This window comes from Strix aluco, chromosome 1, assembly GCF_031877795.1.
Source record: "Strix aluco isolate bStrAlu1 chromosome 1, bStrAlu1.hap1, whole genome shotgun sequence".
NCBI lineage: Eukaryota > Metazoa > Chordata > Aves > Strigiformes > Strigidae > Strix > Strix aluco.
The window spans coordinates 8730120-8746811 of NC_133931.1; the positions used below are offsets into that span (position 1 = coordinate 8730120).

At 40.8% G+C, this 16692-nt stretch overlaps 1 protein-coding gene across 1 annotated transcript in view; it reads right to left on the bottom strand.

Moving 5' to 3' along the window:
* The window catches only part of TG (thyroglobulin), a 162003-nt gene that overhangs the window by 65647 nt on the left and 79664 nt on the right, over positions 1 to 16692 (bottom strand). Inside the window, exons 38-41 of the mRNA XM_074837627.1 lie at positions 16417 to 16639; positions 12658 to 12751; positions 7758 to 7917; positions 2776 to 2975 (exon numbers count right to left, since the gene is read on the bottom strand). Coding sequence (XP_074693728.1) covers positions 2776 to 2975; positions 7758 to 7917; positions 12658 to 12751; positions 16417 to 16639 — 677 coding nt within the window. The remainder of the gene's footprint in view (positions 1 to 2775; positions 2976 to 7757; positions 7918 to 12657; positions 12752 to 16416; positions 16640 to 16692) is intronic.

Here is a 16692-nt window from a genome sequence, read left to right on the forward strand (position 1 = left end):
GATTTCACAGATGGTTATGGGGAAATTTTGTGAGGTATGGCCATTTCTCACAAATAACTGAAAGACTATATTGGGGACCTTTTGGGAAGCATGATATTGTAACAGCTGACAGCACTGAGGTGATTCTATACAAATCTGAGATTACCTAAGAAACAATATCAGAAATACCAAATTTGGCTAGGGACGTAGCAAAACTGGGACCAATGGAGAAAAAGTAATCAAAGGTGTTTGGTTTGTTTGAGAGGGAATGAGGCAGGTAAAGGGGAAGAAAAAAGTAGATGGGAAAAGGGGGAAGAAAAGGGATCTAAAGGGCAGCTAATCACAGTCTCAGGAATATTTAGGGTTCATGTCAGATAGCCCTGCACCTGATTGGAGTAGTTTTCAGTAGGGCAATAAATCTGCTCTTTCCGCCATTGGCTGACCAGCTTCCATGGCCAGGAGGGACCTGATGTCTTCCCTTGCATTGGGTGGAGGAAGCCTGGGATCTCTCCTCCTGACACCCACCAAAGAATGTCTGGAAGTGACACCTAGCATATCTGCCCTCCACAGCCTCCTTTAGAGATGGAGGCAATCTATACCATTGATCCACTCTCCTACATCAAAATTGTACAAAATGGTTAATAAACCAATTAATCAAAAGATTAAGTCAAACACTAGGTTAATGCTCTTAAATGATTTAAAACAAGGCCATAATCACTGACACTACTTTTTTCTAATCATACTATTGAAAGATGGAATAAGTTATAAAAAGTCCCTGTGACAGCTTTGCATTGATTTTCTTGAAACATTTTTCAGATCTGTTCCAAACAAAATCTATTATAGGGCAGACATAGGAAACTCAAAAGCATTTTGTTATTTCAGGAGCACGTCTTGTAGGGAAAGTTTCATACATCACACCTCTCTGCATGCTAAGAAACAGTATCATTTTTTTTATGCATGACAAAAACCCAAACAAGGAGCACAAAACTAACTTTTGCAAAAAAGCTGTATTGCTTCATGGGATTTTCCCTCAGGAAAGCTATATTTGGTACATATTCTCAGTTTCATGATTCGTAGTCTGTGTGCACCTCCTTCTTTTACAGTAAAATTAAAAGTACGCAATGGTTTTGGTGTCTTGGAACAAACAAAAGATGTATCCCTTTCCAGAAGGTCTAGATGAGAAATCTGATTAAACCAACAGTTGCATTCTGCATCATTTCATTACAAAGAAAAAAAATATAAAATATATTTTTAAGCCATTGCTATTAGTTTTCTTTTTATTTTATTAGTGTATTTCACAAGAAAACTAAATCCACCATGACAAAGTAAGGATAAATACTTAACATTACTTTGAAATAAGTGGAGATCCTGCTGTTGCCAAGACAGTGGTCTGCACAGTCCCAGGAAGAAAATTAATGTTACAAACACTAAATTAGTGGGAAGAATTGATGCACCTGCCTGCTTATTGCACTTGCAACTATTTTCCATTATTTGATGTCCCTCTGGAGGAGAAAGGAGGAGTTCAAAGTTTATTTTATAAAAGAAAAGATGTAATGTGGAACTACACTCCAGAAATAAAGATAAGCAAATAGTTCCTTACATTTCCCTTTCATAAGTTGTTCAACTGGTAAATTGCTCTGTATCCTGTTACAGATTCCACAGGGCCCAATCCTAAGCCATGTCAATAAAGAGTTTGTGACTTCAGAGAAAGAGTAGGATGAAACTGTACTCTGAGAGAAAAGGACTCTGGGTCTACTAGCAAATTAACTGCTATGCCAAGAGATGAGTAAAAATCTAGGAACTATGTGAGGAATTATCTGAGAATGACAGAAAAAAAACAACTACTGAACGGCGATTTTCAACAACTCCCCTTGCCTTCCCCTCTAGAATGATGCAATTTAAAATAATCTTACTGAGACATGGAGATGCAGAAGGCAAGTTATGTTTCCTGGAGCAAAGGCACACTGAAGAAAAATCAAGTAATGAATAGAGATGTCGTTATCTCCAAGGCAAGATTTTATTTAATTGGGCCCTAGGTTTCCTGGACCAAGAATTCTATTCCTCTGCTCACTGTTTCAAGTCAACACTGCTAGCAGACATATCATTTTGTCCAAGTACCATTCCTGCTGGATATGTAAACTTCCACTGAAGATTAAGCCTCATTTCAGAGAACACTGAGACTGTAAAGATCAGTAATGGTAGTATTCATGCTGACAAATCTGATCTCAAAGTAAGTCCTGAGATTTGACACAGGAAGGGCTGTAAAATACAGATCACTTGGGGTGACTGTGAAAATGGTCCAAGCTGACAGCAAACAAGCCCTTGGGTAAACGGATTTTTACTCTCTCTCTGAAACTTGCTTTTTCTTTTAAATGAAATCTGTCATGAGATCAGATAAAGAGATTGGATACTTAAAACATGCGGATGTTTGGCTCATCAGCTTTAGAGTCTAAAAACTGCTGATCAACAACTGTATTTATGGAATGGAAACTAACCTGTTGTACCTGTAAGTTATGAAACAAGACTATTTATATAATACACAAAAACCCACAGTGACGAAAACCAGATTCTTACTATGACTAAATCAATCACCAAAGTGCATCTCTTGTACATCCTTGTGAAGCACCCAGCTCCTGGAGATAGCAGTCACAGGTGAGATGAAAAATAACTGTAGCAATAAAAGCCCTATTAGTGCTGCCAAGGTATGGATGAAATAAAACCAGCACCCACACACTGCAACATCCTCATGTCTGTAACAACATCCTTTCACAGTGAAATGGCAGGAATAGGACTTACCATCAACACCACCCTCCTGAAGAGGTCCATATCCGCTGTCTCTGTGAACAGGTGAATGCTGGTAACATCTGCCCCACCGCGGTCAGCTCCTAAAGAAACCCGGCTCGGATCTCCTCCAAAGCTAGCGATGTTCTGCTGCACCCACTTCAAAGCTGCCAGTTGATCCAAAAGGCCAGCATTTCTACTCACCTCAGGAGAACCTATTGTGGAAAATAAATAAATAGGTCTGAAAAGAAATAAATCTATAAACATTTGATGTTTTGATTAAATGCTACATTTTTAGCAGCTCTTGCAGCTGAACCATGACAAAACTGATACCAGAGTTTAGAAGTCTGAAGTGGTTTCTTCCAAGGTCATCACTTTACAGATTGACTCCATTTCAGTTTTACTACTCCACCAGGCATCCTGGGGGGTGCCTAACTGTCTGTCATGATAGAAAAATAACACTCCAACTTCCAAGCTTCATTTGGACACCTCATGGCAGAAGACTTGAATCCAGGCTCAAGTATCCATAAATTCAGGCCATGAGATTCTGTTTCTACATAAGTAGTTCAATCTTAAAATGAATTAAAAGTAAACAAAAAATCAGAGTATTTGCCAAATTCTCAAGCTGGAAGGGACCCAATAAGGATCATCGACTGTTTTCCTGAAGTACTCCTAATTGCATCTGTTTGCTTCCTACATCCCCTTTACACTTACCCTGTCTGACCAATCATTTGTAAGTCACATCATCTTGCATTTCTTTACACACGTACAGATATTGTTTTATAATTTATAATATCTCCATATATATCCTTTGAGACTGACCTACATCTAACTGATAAAGATATGAATTATATGTATTCATATTTTTGTTCCTATGGAAACAAAAATAATTAATCATGTACTCCCCATGCTTAGGTATCACCACTGAAAAGACTACTTTCTTTTCAACACCAACCAGTAGTAACTTGATAACTCTGATTAATAAGAAACTAGTGCTGAAAGCATCTAATGATGCAATCCCCTAGGCAAGCTTAATTTTATATCAACAAAAGCAGAAATAAGTAATTCCTACACAGTCTGAAAAAAGGAATAGAAAATGATTATTCACTGTCTACCTCCTTTTAATCCACAATGAGCCATTCATTTTTAATGATTCTTCACATTGAAAACTTCGGGGAAAAAAAAAGACAAGAGAGAAAAGCCAGGAATAGAAAGACAGCTGAAACTATTTGTTTCTTTCATTGCTGAGACCAAATAGTACAATTTTAAAGTAAAGATAGGCTCAGAATCTAGTGAATCAAAATGAACAGATAGTGGAATAAAAAGCTGCCACTTTGTGGACAAGTAGTCCTGTCTCAGGCAAAGAACAGTTGAAAGCTTACATCCTGTAGTTGATATACATATATCTACCATAATAAATTCCACAATATATTAAATCATAGAGACCTACTTAAGCATCAGAATAGACTATAGAGCAGACTGGATTATTGATAGCCTTGCACATCACGATAGCCATCACTACAAGTGCCCTTCCAATAGCACAGCCAAGAACCAAATTGCCCCAGAAACTACAACCTTCCACCTATAGCTATAGTTTCAGATCATCAGGTCAACCCACACCTGTGAAGCAATAAAAAAAAATTTCCCTGCTTTAGTTTTTAGGGAATTTTGAGTTTGTTCTGCACGCCATGACCAGTTTCCAGCGTTCTCAATCCAGCAATAAATCCATTCTGTGCTGTTAAAAGGAAACCTCAGTTCAAGGGAATTGAGAAACCTTCATGACTCGTGAGACCTCCCCAGAGGAAGTGAAATCCATGTAAATGTTTTAGCCACACAATGTGGCTTGTTACCAGTACAACAAGACCGAGGAGGGAAATATAACCAGTTCCTTTTCCCTGGCAAAACGACAGCCAGGTTGTGAAATGTACCACACTGGGGAACAGATGCATGCACGGACATTCACAGTAGTTAGACCAAAAGAAACGTGTCGCTAGGAATCTTTTTCACTGCTTGAGTGATAGGCCTGGATTATAATCTCATAAATGGTCTTTTTGCAGAAAAAGATCACCTTCCTGGGGACCACAGGAAAATGAAAAGAAACTGGTGTTTAGAAGGAAGCAAACAATGACATACACATTTTTATTATTACTAAACTGGAAAAGAACAATAGTACTAAATTTAAGCATGAAAATCATCCTTTTTAATATGACTTCATGGACTCTTAAAAGAATCAGGCCTAAAACTATGACTGTCTTCTCCATACTCCTGCCATACATATCACTGGCAATTCACCTTAACTTTTCTGGGTGCAAAGCGAGAGGTAAAGGCACTAGTAGGAATGTGCATCACTTTTTGCAACATTAAAGAGCGATAGCAAATTAAATTAAATATCCTGTATGCTTAGAAGAATAAGAGATCTTTGACAGCCTGCAAAAGCCCTGTCAATGAGAGACCAAAACATCTACAGACCTAACAAAAAAACAAACAGAAAAAAGGAAATCTCTTGCTTTCACTACCCTTCCTCACCCAAAATCTCCATTTAACTTCTTCATTTCTAGTTTTGCAATATATGACAAATCAACATGAGAGGATTCAGCACTTTGCTTAGTTGGACAATGAAAATTATATTGCTCACAGGATCATAACTTGCGTTTGTAACTTCAGAGCCTTCTAACAGTCCTTCTGCTAATGTCCACCCAGTCCTAAGGATGAACTCCTGCCCACTTTGGAACTGATGGTAAAACTTCCAAGGGACCAGGATTTGTCCAAGTCTTTCAGTAAGAATGGAAACATCCCTGGTGTATCATTAAGGATTTGGTTTGAGAAAAACTCTTATAGTATTTGACCCAGCTTGATAACCTTCACTGAAAATCACCAGTGGTTACTGGTTATGTACAGAAGGAGTCAGAGGTACTCCACCAACCTGTAGTGGATTAAAGAATAGGTATTACAGTGGGAGCACTGCTCAACAGAATGGGTATATCCATGCTGACAGGGAACCTGGTGCAGACATATCACAGCTCATTACCCCTACATGGACTAAAGGGGACGTAGGGGAGACAGGAGTGTGGCACTGAAGGAATTTTTAGAGCTTCCCATGAATGTGGTGCTTAGCTTGCTCCAGTGACTCTTGTAAAGCCCTTTTCTAACTTGTTCTAGTTCCCTCTGGAGCAGTAGTATTTTCCCAAATGCACACCAAGGATTTCCCACAGGGCAAGAGGCCAGGAAAAACTGCACTTGTCCCTGGCTGCATCTCAACAATACAGAGAAGCAGAAGGTCCCTGAACGTTCCCTATTTGCAATGGACCACCCCTATCTGAAAGTTTGCAGGAATGCCAATTCAGTACATTCAGCTCATGAACTGATGTTTTGGGCCATGGGTGCAGATCCCCATTAAAAAGAGGCTGGAGAATTCATCCTGGTCCCTAAATTATGGACCATCATATAAATACTGCTATATAATATTCAGCCCAGCTAGCAGTTTCCACTTAGGAAGAAACTTAGGTGAGATTCACAGGGCTGAAGGAGGTTAGTGGGTAACGCGTGGGCAGTGCTGCGTAATGGAAGCTCTCATAGCACATATTCACACTGCATTTGGCTCTAGCCAAAACGAAGACACGGTATCACTTTCATAAGCATCTGGTTTGCACTGATGAAAACAGTGATTCTTTCCGCAGATACACCTATTACCAAATTCATATCTAAATGAGTAAGGAGTTTGTAGTGCCAGCTCTCTAGTTACTGAATGAAAAACAGGCTTTGATGGGAGCGAGCTTTAAACGAAACAGCAAAACAAAGAAGGGAAACAATACCCAGTAGATACAGCTATAAACCCAAACTAGGCAAAATTCACCCAGTCACCAGCAGTAAATGCTCAAAAGAATCATGAGGCAAAGTATGTAGGTCTGATATTTGCAAACATAGCAAATATAACCTCCTAAAAGTTATAAAGGTACTAAAATGTCCACTAGAGAGACCAAGAATTGCCACCAGACAGATGGAGCCAGAACTACACTTGCAATTGTTGCATTTTCTCTCCATGGCTCTCTACCTTAAGTTCTCCTGCCCCAGCCAGAATTGAAAGATGGTAGAAAGAAAAGTGTTCCCTACTTGCTTAAACAGGCAAATCTAATAAAAGGCAAAATCAAAATAAAACGATCCCAAAGACCAGATGGTACTACCACAAAGGTTTAAGGACATGTGTATGTGCCTCTTTGCACAACATAAAATCCTGTATGTAATGGGAATTTGTATAATTTTTAATGGCAATTGTTATTAGGAGGCAATGGGAGAGCAAAACTGCCCTTTACACTAGAGTATGTGGAAGGGATGCAAACAGAGAACATGAAAACGTTCAGTCACATCCAGGACAGCAAAAGAGGTTAACAGAATTCAAATTAAACATGGCAAGTCCTTCAGAGAAGTCAAGCTGAATTACTGAGAACCAATCAACTACCTTTGTGCTATACTTTCCATACTTTCATGTCCTTCTTACCATTCACCCGCAGTTACCCCTCTCTGCCTCTTCCCCACCCTGATGCAGGCACAATCGACCACTAGCAAAATTTCAAGAATGGAACAGCTGGAAGTTGGAGACATTGAAAACCATATCCACAATGACATGCCACTGAAATTAACAGGAACTTTAATGCCTAACCTATCCTCATGTGTGTCCGCAAAACCCAATAACCACAGTTTCAAGTGCAAACAGAAGTCTAGCCAGTGCTTTGATATAGATGCTTGGGGTTTGTTTGTTCTTGTCCCTTTGCCTCTAGCCCCTCCCCTTCCTCTTCAGATCAAGTCCCCACCATTTCTTGGCCATTTTCCCCCAAAAAACAGTCAGTGAAAGATACAGGTTTCTCAATTTAAAAAATAACTTACCTTTAAAAAACAAACAAACAAACAAACAAACAAACAAACCCAAAAAACCAAAACAGAAGTGATGTAGAATGTAATTTAGCTTGTAGTTGTGACTGTTCTAGAAATCCATGACTTACCAGTACTAAGGAAGCCAAAAACACCGACCCGGTAGTTTGCTGTCACAACAATGACATTACTGATGGCAGCTAGGTATGATCCATCTATGGTTGTCTTTCCTGCCTCAGCATTGTAACTTCCTCCGTTGTGGAAGAACAGCAACACTGACATGTTTTTGACCTGCCATGACAACAACGAAGTTAATATTCCTGCAGCCAACTGCTTTTGTAGGTCACTGATGAGAACACAAGCATCTTCCCCATTAAAATTATTCAAGCCATTCATAGCTCCTTAACAGTGACCATAATGAGAGGATATTTGGCCATCTGTCTGAAGTTCTAGGGCTAAGTTGTCTACAATGACCTATATATCATTAAAGAGCACACTATGTCCAGTACAAAGATTTAGTGGCCCCACTGTGTTCCACCAGCCAAAAACTCTACCAGGTTAGCTCAAGGCAGACCCATCCTGCTGACTTGGCCATTGACCATGTGGTAAGCTTGGCTTTGTTGTAATGTGTCTGCTTTACACAAACACACAGGAAAAGTTCAAACAAGTGGGAAACAGGAGAAGGAAAAGGCCCATTGTGCTGCTTCATCTTGAGCAGGACTAACTCAACACCTACACAGGGCTGCTTCCTACTCTCCAGTCTTCAGCACTTAAACACTGCCTAGCCAAAAAAATCTCACTTGACAAGAGCTCCTCATTGCTCCTTCAATCCCCATGGAGGTTTTCCCCTACTAGATATACTGAGGGGTTCTGCAGAGAGGGCTTTGTCTCTGCATGGGAGAGACTCACTTCTCATGAAGCACAGAGGGGGTCTGCCCTGAAAGAGCCCAGCAGGACTCCTAGGATGGGAAGAAGTTACGATGGGCTGCTGCCCATGTTAGCACTCCTTGCAGAGCCACCCAAATTTGCTGAGAAAACGAGGCTTTTCCCCAAAGCAGCACCCCATCTGTGGGGACCCTCTCTGCACACACAGCAGGGCTGCAGCCAGCTGCCACTGCATGAGCAACACAAAAGCAGAACTGCCCCAGGAGACCTCAGCATTTACCAGCAGATTACAGCTCTGTCAAGATGACACTCAGAAGCAATACCAGTGAAACATACAGAGGGGTTTTGTGGGTTTTCTTTTCTTTTCTTTTTTTTTTCCCCTTTCTGCTGCATAAAGCCAAATAACCTGCTCCAATGCTAGAAAGGTTTTTTCAAAGTGTAACCTCAGTTTTCCATTCAGCACTTTCATCCCTTATTGCTCACTTTAGGACTATCCTGAAGGAGGCTCCTCTCTCCTCTGCTCAGCAGCGGGTCACATACACCCACCCATCCCACTTTCTGCTTTGGCAGCTGGTGGTGTTTTTTGAAGAAGGGCTTGTGGCCCCTGCAGCAGCATCAAAGTACATCTGAGATTTGTTTTTTGCTGCAGCTAGAGGGCATTGGGCTCTGCTGCTGTTATTTTCTGGATGGAGCTTAGCTAAACACAGCAGTCCCATCTGCTCTGGCAAAGGTTGTCTCCAGCAAAAATGTGATTGGATGCACAGAAGAAGCAGCAGAGAAGTGATGGTTGCAGCCCTCTGCAAAATTACAGGATAGGAGGCAAAATGCCCTCAGCTGCCCTTTAATTTGTCATAACTGTGTGCACTCCTCACTTATCTATCTGGAGAATCACTTCAGAGGCTTCTTGTAAACATGAAAAGGTACCAAGAAAACCCAAGAATTTGCAAGCACTGAAACATGCTGCTCTCTCTCAGGAACTTCTGTTCTTGAATAGAAATTGCCTAATTCAAAGTGCCTTGTCCCTGGTTCTCATTTCTGCACTCCATGCAGCACAGAGAGAGAAATGGGGGTAAAGAAAAAAATGAGTCTGTTTTCACATGGAAATTCATTCTGAAATATAACCACATCGAGCCATGTCAGCTGAAACGGTATTAAACATGATGTTGAGCCTGCTTCATCCCCTCAGATCAACCTGAGGTTCAAACTAGGCATTTTCCATGTGCCCACAGCCTGCATAGCACCATAACCTCCAGCTGTCCTGTAAGTTTTATATTACATTATGCTGAGCAACTTTACCCAATGCTGTAGTGATGAAAAGCTTAAGAAAGGCAAAGCCAGAAGATAAAATTTAAAAATGTCAAAACAAAGCCTGCTGCAACAGATATGGAGCAATTTGGGGGAAGACTTAGCACTGCGGTTGTCCCTAGTACCAAGTGTCTGGATGTAGCATTCCCATTTCTAGTCTGCACCAAGCAATGACAGATCCCTCTCCTATGTAAAGGTAAACTATCACAAAATAATAATTTTGGTTTTAATCCCAAGGGATTTCCATCTCAGAGCTCATGTATTTGGGCATTTTAGATTAAGGCTGTTTAACATAATTGCCTTCCCGTTTCTTGTTAGCCATTTTAATAGCATAGCACAATTATTTTCATGCTGTAATTGAACTATGTCTCACAATACGAGATATTTCATGTCATCTATCTATCTATCTGGTAGTCAATTAATTTTTTACTATACATTAGCTGCTGGATAATTTATTTTAAATATAAGTTAATTTCTCCCAATCCTTGTTCTTGGCCAAAACCAACCAAACACTACAATTAAATCTGTGAGGCAGAAGAAACACAAGACCTTAACTAAAGCCTACTGGAGCCAGTCCCTTCACCCACCACTTTGAACCAGGCTCAGACACAGCACCACTAGTGTCAATGCCAGGCTGTAGGGCAGACATGACAGCTGGGCAGAGTGGGGCCAGTATGTTCCTCACAGACAGGCCATGGATTCTACGTGGCTACTGTGCAGTGCAGGGTTTTGCTCCATGCTTAGCAACAAAACACAAACAGTTGCACTTGGAGGTGTAAAATCTGTACAAAGACTTCCAGCTGGGACGTGGTCAGATGGCTTATTGGCTTAGCTAGCTGGGCAATGTCTTCTGGGGAGCCCAGCAGCTCCACCATGGTCTCAAGCCTGCAGGGGCTTAGGTCCCATGTGCAAACCCTCAAGGGGGAGAGAAGTTCAGCATCCTCCAGGAAGCTGCAAAGTCAGCTGGAAGTCTGAAAGGCTTCATAATATTCAGAACCACCTTCTCCATCCTTCTGTAAAACACTTAATGAGCTACTTGGCAGAGAGGGATTTAAACTCTACCAAGCCAGGCAACCTCCAGTGCTTTTACTATTGTACAATATTGCTCTGTAAAGAATTGAGTGCAACAGGGATGATGCAATAAGGATGGGAATAACATGTGCAGGAGATGGGAGAAAAGGAGAGAGGATACACTTTCTATTCTTATTTAGTGGAGAGTTTAAACTCTTGATCTTACATTTGAACCGTTTGCAAATCAAGCTGAAGCACAGATTTGCTTTGCTAGTGTGACAGGTGGTGATGGTTATAGGTGGAAAAAAGTCTCTCAGAAGTGTCAGTTTTATTTGGAAGGTTATGTGGTACACGTAGCTATGGAAGCAAAATGAGGTGATGTCATTCACCTTCTTCACAGCTTGACGCTTAGAGTCTTTTGGTGACAGGCAGCAGTCCCTGCGCCGTGCTCTTGTTCAGACTCAAAATGCTCCTGAATGACCTCTGCCTTTGCTGCTCTCCAGGAGATTTTATATTCAGTATTTACTAGCTAATTTAACTTTCCGTGGGCTGAAAATATATAACTATAGCTCTCTGTATGTGAGTAAAAAATAGAGCTCACCACAAAAAGAAACAGGAAAATGCCATGCCTTCTGCTCCCAGCTACTTCTGCAAAAACAGAAGTTTTGGTTCTCTCTTGGGCTAGACTTACACTTGTGAAACTGATTGACTTGATCGGATCTACTTCTACCTTACACCTCTACAAAAGACAGGAGGGATTCAGTTCTCGGTGCCACTAAGGAGAAAAAAACAAGCCTATTTAGTCTATCAGATGGTAGAAAATACAATGCTTTCAAATAAGCTATCTTGAAAGCAGCACTTAAATAGAGTTGGCAAACTGCCTGGGACAGTGACCCGATGCTTTCAATAAGCAATGACTGCACTGAAGGCAAAATGACAGTCTGATGCTGCAGGGAGAAAACAGACTGCTGATCTTTCTGTGATTAAAAGGACCTGCAAGGGACTCTGTGTGGTGCTGTCAGATAGCTAAACCAGCTCTTTGTAGCATGACAGACTCATAAATTTCTATTATAACCACCATCACCTTCTGAAAATTACCAGAACTGTGGAAAAGAAAGCTCTATTCCTGTGCTCTGGGCCCACTCTTCGATGGGATCCACATGTTATTCAGCATCTTTATCCCCAGCCCCCCAGGGGTTTGGCCAATCATCTAAGCTTGGCTCTGACTTGAAGCTTTATTTTATATCTGTTTAGAATGAGAAATTCAAGAGCTTTCAAATAACAATTACTTAGATTGTACCACTGGCCCGGTCATCTTTAAAACATCTATTTTTATGCTCTGCAAGCTGGGCACAAATCTAGTATTGCTTGCTAACCTCATTCCTCAACAGAGCTCCCACGGATGCCAACAGGGTAATAGTGAAGATGAGGGTGAAAAAAACCTCATCTGCTGCTGCTCAACTGGTGGTGTTGATATGATGCGTTGTATTGCATTATTGTCTCCTGGACAAATGGTCTCATTTCAGGGGCATTGCCATTTCTATCCTTAATTTCTCCTCTTTTGCTGCCACCTTCTTCTCGTGTTTTATTTCCCTCTTTGTCTCTCTTATTTCTAGGTTTTTAATTTTCTACCCTCCTAGTTACCCAAACACAGCTCACTGAAAGCCTATAGGGAATACTCTTGCATCAGTACAAACAACAGAGCACCTAATTTAACCTTGCAGGGCTTTGTGAACACCACATGAAATACAATCATTCATGCCAATCAAAAGTACTTTGAAAAGAGACAGTACTCAGCTACAAAAAAAATTCAACTCGTCTCCTACTTACAGTGGTGGCAGGAACAAAGACATTCAGATATAGGCAGTCTTCACTGACAGAGTATGACGGGGCCTCTCCATCTCCTGGCTGCCAACAAGCTGCCCTAGAAGCACAGATTGAAAAAATTACAATAAAAAGGCTTGTATTCTTTTCTCACTGCTGCTGTTTCATTATATTTTGATGCACTAAGTTCATCAAATCTTTAAATTTGTAGATCTCAATGACATTTAAAACTATGCCCACCTATACCTTAGTAACAAATACGTGGGTTTGTATAAACACATAAAAATACAAAAAACACATTGTATTTTCACATCTAGGATCCTTCCCTCAGAAATCTAGCCTCATTTTAAAAATATTAGAACTTGAAAAGCCTTCAGAAAACTCACGCTTTACATAAACTGCACAAAATTATCATCAGATGTAAGGGGAGCAGAACTGGGGGTCTCAGGCATGGGTCTCCCACTGCTATTGCCTGCACACCTATGTAATCCACTCTTTTGCTGAAATGCCAGTTATTTATTTTAATGTCTAATAGTCTCTAGGCTACATTTATTTGTATTTGTTTTAATTTCTAGTGGTCTGTAGGAAAATATGATAAGTTTAAATTTTTAAAGAAATTTTAAAATCCATTTGCCCTAAACATCATAGCAGACCATTAACAGTACCCAGCAATGTTAAAAGTAACCTTTCTATAGGAATTCAGCCAGCCAGCCATGTACAAAAAATAATTTTCTGGCTATCATCTGTATGAGATTCATAAGCTTGAGCTCCCTCCACAGCAAGAATCAAGTGGATGACTTCTGCAGTTCAGATATAAGCTATTTTGAAGACAGTTCCATCTACTTCACAGACATATTTATATCTCATAATCAGTTATGGAAAAGCATCACAAGTTATTAGAAAAGAAGCCAAAAGAGGCTATGGAAAAGACAGTAATATCTCAGAGCATTATTTCTAAATATCATTTTTAATGCCCTTGCAAAATTTTACACTGAAAGTGTGAAGAATTTAATAGAAAACTGCAATGAAAAGGACCAGCTTTAATGCAATTCTACAACATTTTTCTATAAGGGAGGTTCCTAGGATGGTGATATCACTCAATAGCTCTCACATTGATGTAGAGAAGTACATCACCTCCAACCAAAACTGTTAAAGCCATTTTACGCAGACAAAATACAGATCCCCAGGTAGGAACCTGGCCAGGACAACAGGTCAAACCCTATTAATCATGTAGCTTTCCACAGGGCAACAGGAATCATCACCCATGCTCATGGTTTTTGTTGGGGGTTTTTTTGGTAACAACTCATCGAGATTCCCTGCACCTCCAGCTCCCAGGATCTCCTCATGGCAGGACCGACTCTGGGGAGAGGCTGCCACCTGCTGAGGCAGGGCCACAGCTCCTCCAGCAGCTGGAGACTCCAACAGCTGGACAGGTTTTTTTGATTTGTTTTGTTTGGTTTGGGGGTTTTTTTTAAAGTCTTTTATCGGGTCTGTGCTGATAAGTAAATATTTCTCTTCTGTCAGTAATGTCAGTGTGCTAATGTGAATTTCTTATATACAAATATTGTGCAACATCACTATAGAGACCTAAAAAAAAAAAAAAGATGTCAACGTTTTCTATACACACAGGGAGTGAGGTCCCTCTGATTCTCCAAGTGTGCCTCCATGGTGCTAAGCTCAAAGAATTATTTTTTTGACCTTAAATGAATAATAGAAGGTAATGGCCAAGATCTTCATTGGCCTAAGGAAGCCCTGAGAATTCAAAAGATAGGAGCAGATTAACTATGGTCCCTAAATTGCTTTAAAAATCTCAGCCAGGCAGCTCATTGCAACACCAGGTCTTCAACGACAGACCACAGAGGTGGATGGCTCTTACCAAAATCCTGGCAGACACTACGCTGTGGCTGCAGACACAGAGAGTTCATGGTGTGTGTGTTAATCTAACATCACTGTGCATCTGAAGAAACAAAAAGCCACATCTCACCAGATCCCTCCAACATACACGGGACTGCATGGTTACTGTGGTTTTGCTGTTAACACCTCCACAACTCAGGTGCAGCCTGAAGGATGGGACCACCAAAGGCCAGATAGTCCTTCAACTCCTCAAGTCAACACTATCTTTTTTCACTCAGTTCGCCACAGACTTTGCTGGAAACCTCTGGGGATAAATCCTGAGTAATGGAGGGACCAAACAGCTTCCACACAGCTAGGTCTCTAACTCTGTAGCCTCAGGGTGTGTTTTCACCAAAGCAGGTGGATATTCATGTCAGGCCAACAGGTGCCATCCTCCCAGCTTCCTTGCAAAATCTATCATTTCCTTAACCACGTAAGCTCTTGGCCAGATCACCTAGCTCAAGTAGTTAATTACTAACCACATGAGGACTACTCCTGGTGGGAGGAATTGAATAGGATGCATAGCCAGCCATGGCTGGAAGGATAACACAGTGTCTCAATAGACCTCATGTCCATATTAGCTCCCTTGGAAGCTTTTGGGTTGCTAAACCTCAGCTCTCAGCCCTGATTTCTTCAACTCCCTCTACAGAAAGTTCACCAAGTCCTTCCACCAGAGTCTCTCTTTTTGATTGTTCTGCACCTTCAATATCTGTTTCTTGCTTCTATCTTTTTTTTTTCCTTGCAGCTCCTCATGTCTGCCATGAAACTGTCTGCTTTTTATTGATAGGAACATGATCAGGTACCAGCTCTCCTGTATCAAATTCCTGTGTACATGTGCAGCATGGCTCACTAAAACGGGTTTTGTGGGCTTTGTAATTTGCTTGCTATTATGTGGAGCAGGGATGCACTGTGAGAAAGACCCTATAAAAACACTGTATTTCCATATCTTGTTTCTTGTTGTTGCTGCATTTCTATTTGTTGTGGGTTTTTTAAAAAATAAATCCACTGTCCTAACATGTTCCACAGCACAGATATACTAAGTAGTGTCACCCAAACACTATTTTCTTTAAGAAATATACATTCACAATTAGTCATTTTGGTTTCCCAACACAACAAAATTAAGACTCGTATTGTAAGACTACATGAAACACAAACATTCCCACAGAGGCTATGTCCACAGAGCACCTCCAACCTAAACTCACCGAACAGTGATGTCTGTACAGTCCTGGAGAGCCATGGCCAGCCAAGGGGAACACTAGATATAGGAACTCAAGAGAAATTTAGCCCATCTGCTAATACAGTTCCTAGCACTCATATCTTCTTAAGGCATTACCTAAAATGTTTATAACTTCTTTCCTTCTGTTCAAGCCATTTAGCAAGTATTTGCCTTTTAATAGTTTTTGGACAGAAAGACTATCTGGATCCTTCAGTCTCACCTCCTGACACCACTAGGCAGAGAATTTCTATATGAGGCCCACAACTTCTGGTTACCTGAGCGCTGAAGTGCCCGTTTGATTAAATATTCTACAAATTTATGGCTCAGCAGGAGCAAAATGTACTTGTATAAATATTATAAAATTCATGTGTAAATACTCAGAATGAAAATGGATTGACAGCAGACAGACAATGGGGAGTTATGAATAGATTCAAGGCAATGTACTGGAATCTGCCTTTTTTCTTGAAGTGCTAGCATGCAATAACAGATAGACAGAGTAATTATTCTTTTTGCTAAACAAAGTCCCAAACTTGTATTAATCTGTGCCTTATAGGTTTTTTGCAAGAAAGGACATGAATATCGTGGTCATCACTCCAGCTACTTTCATACACCTGGGTGGACAGGCACTTCTGCAGATGATCAAAGGAGTTTCATACCGAGCCACAGTAGCATTCCAGGTTTCCACCCAAGCAAACGGCTCTGGAGGACGGAAGCGCCTCTCTGCAAGGGGAGGTGCAGCATACGGGATCCCCAGGAACTGGCTGATATTTCTCCACTCCAAGCCAATGCGAATCACCTGGGATCTGCCCATCAGATCTCCATGGGATGGGATGTACGCAGATGGGTTTAAATCTGATTCAGAAATGGGCAGGAATAAATCTATTGGGGAACAGAGGAAAAATAATTTGCTTTTTCAAGTTAGTACCATTTCA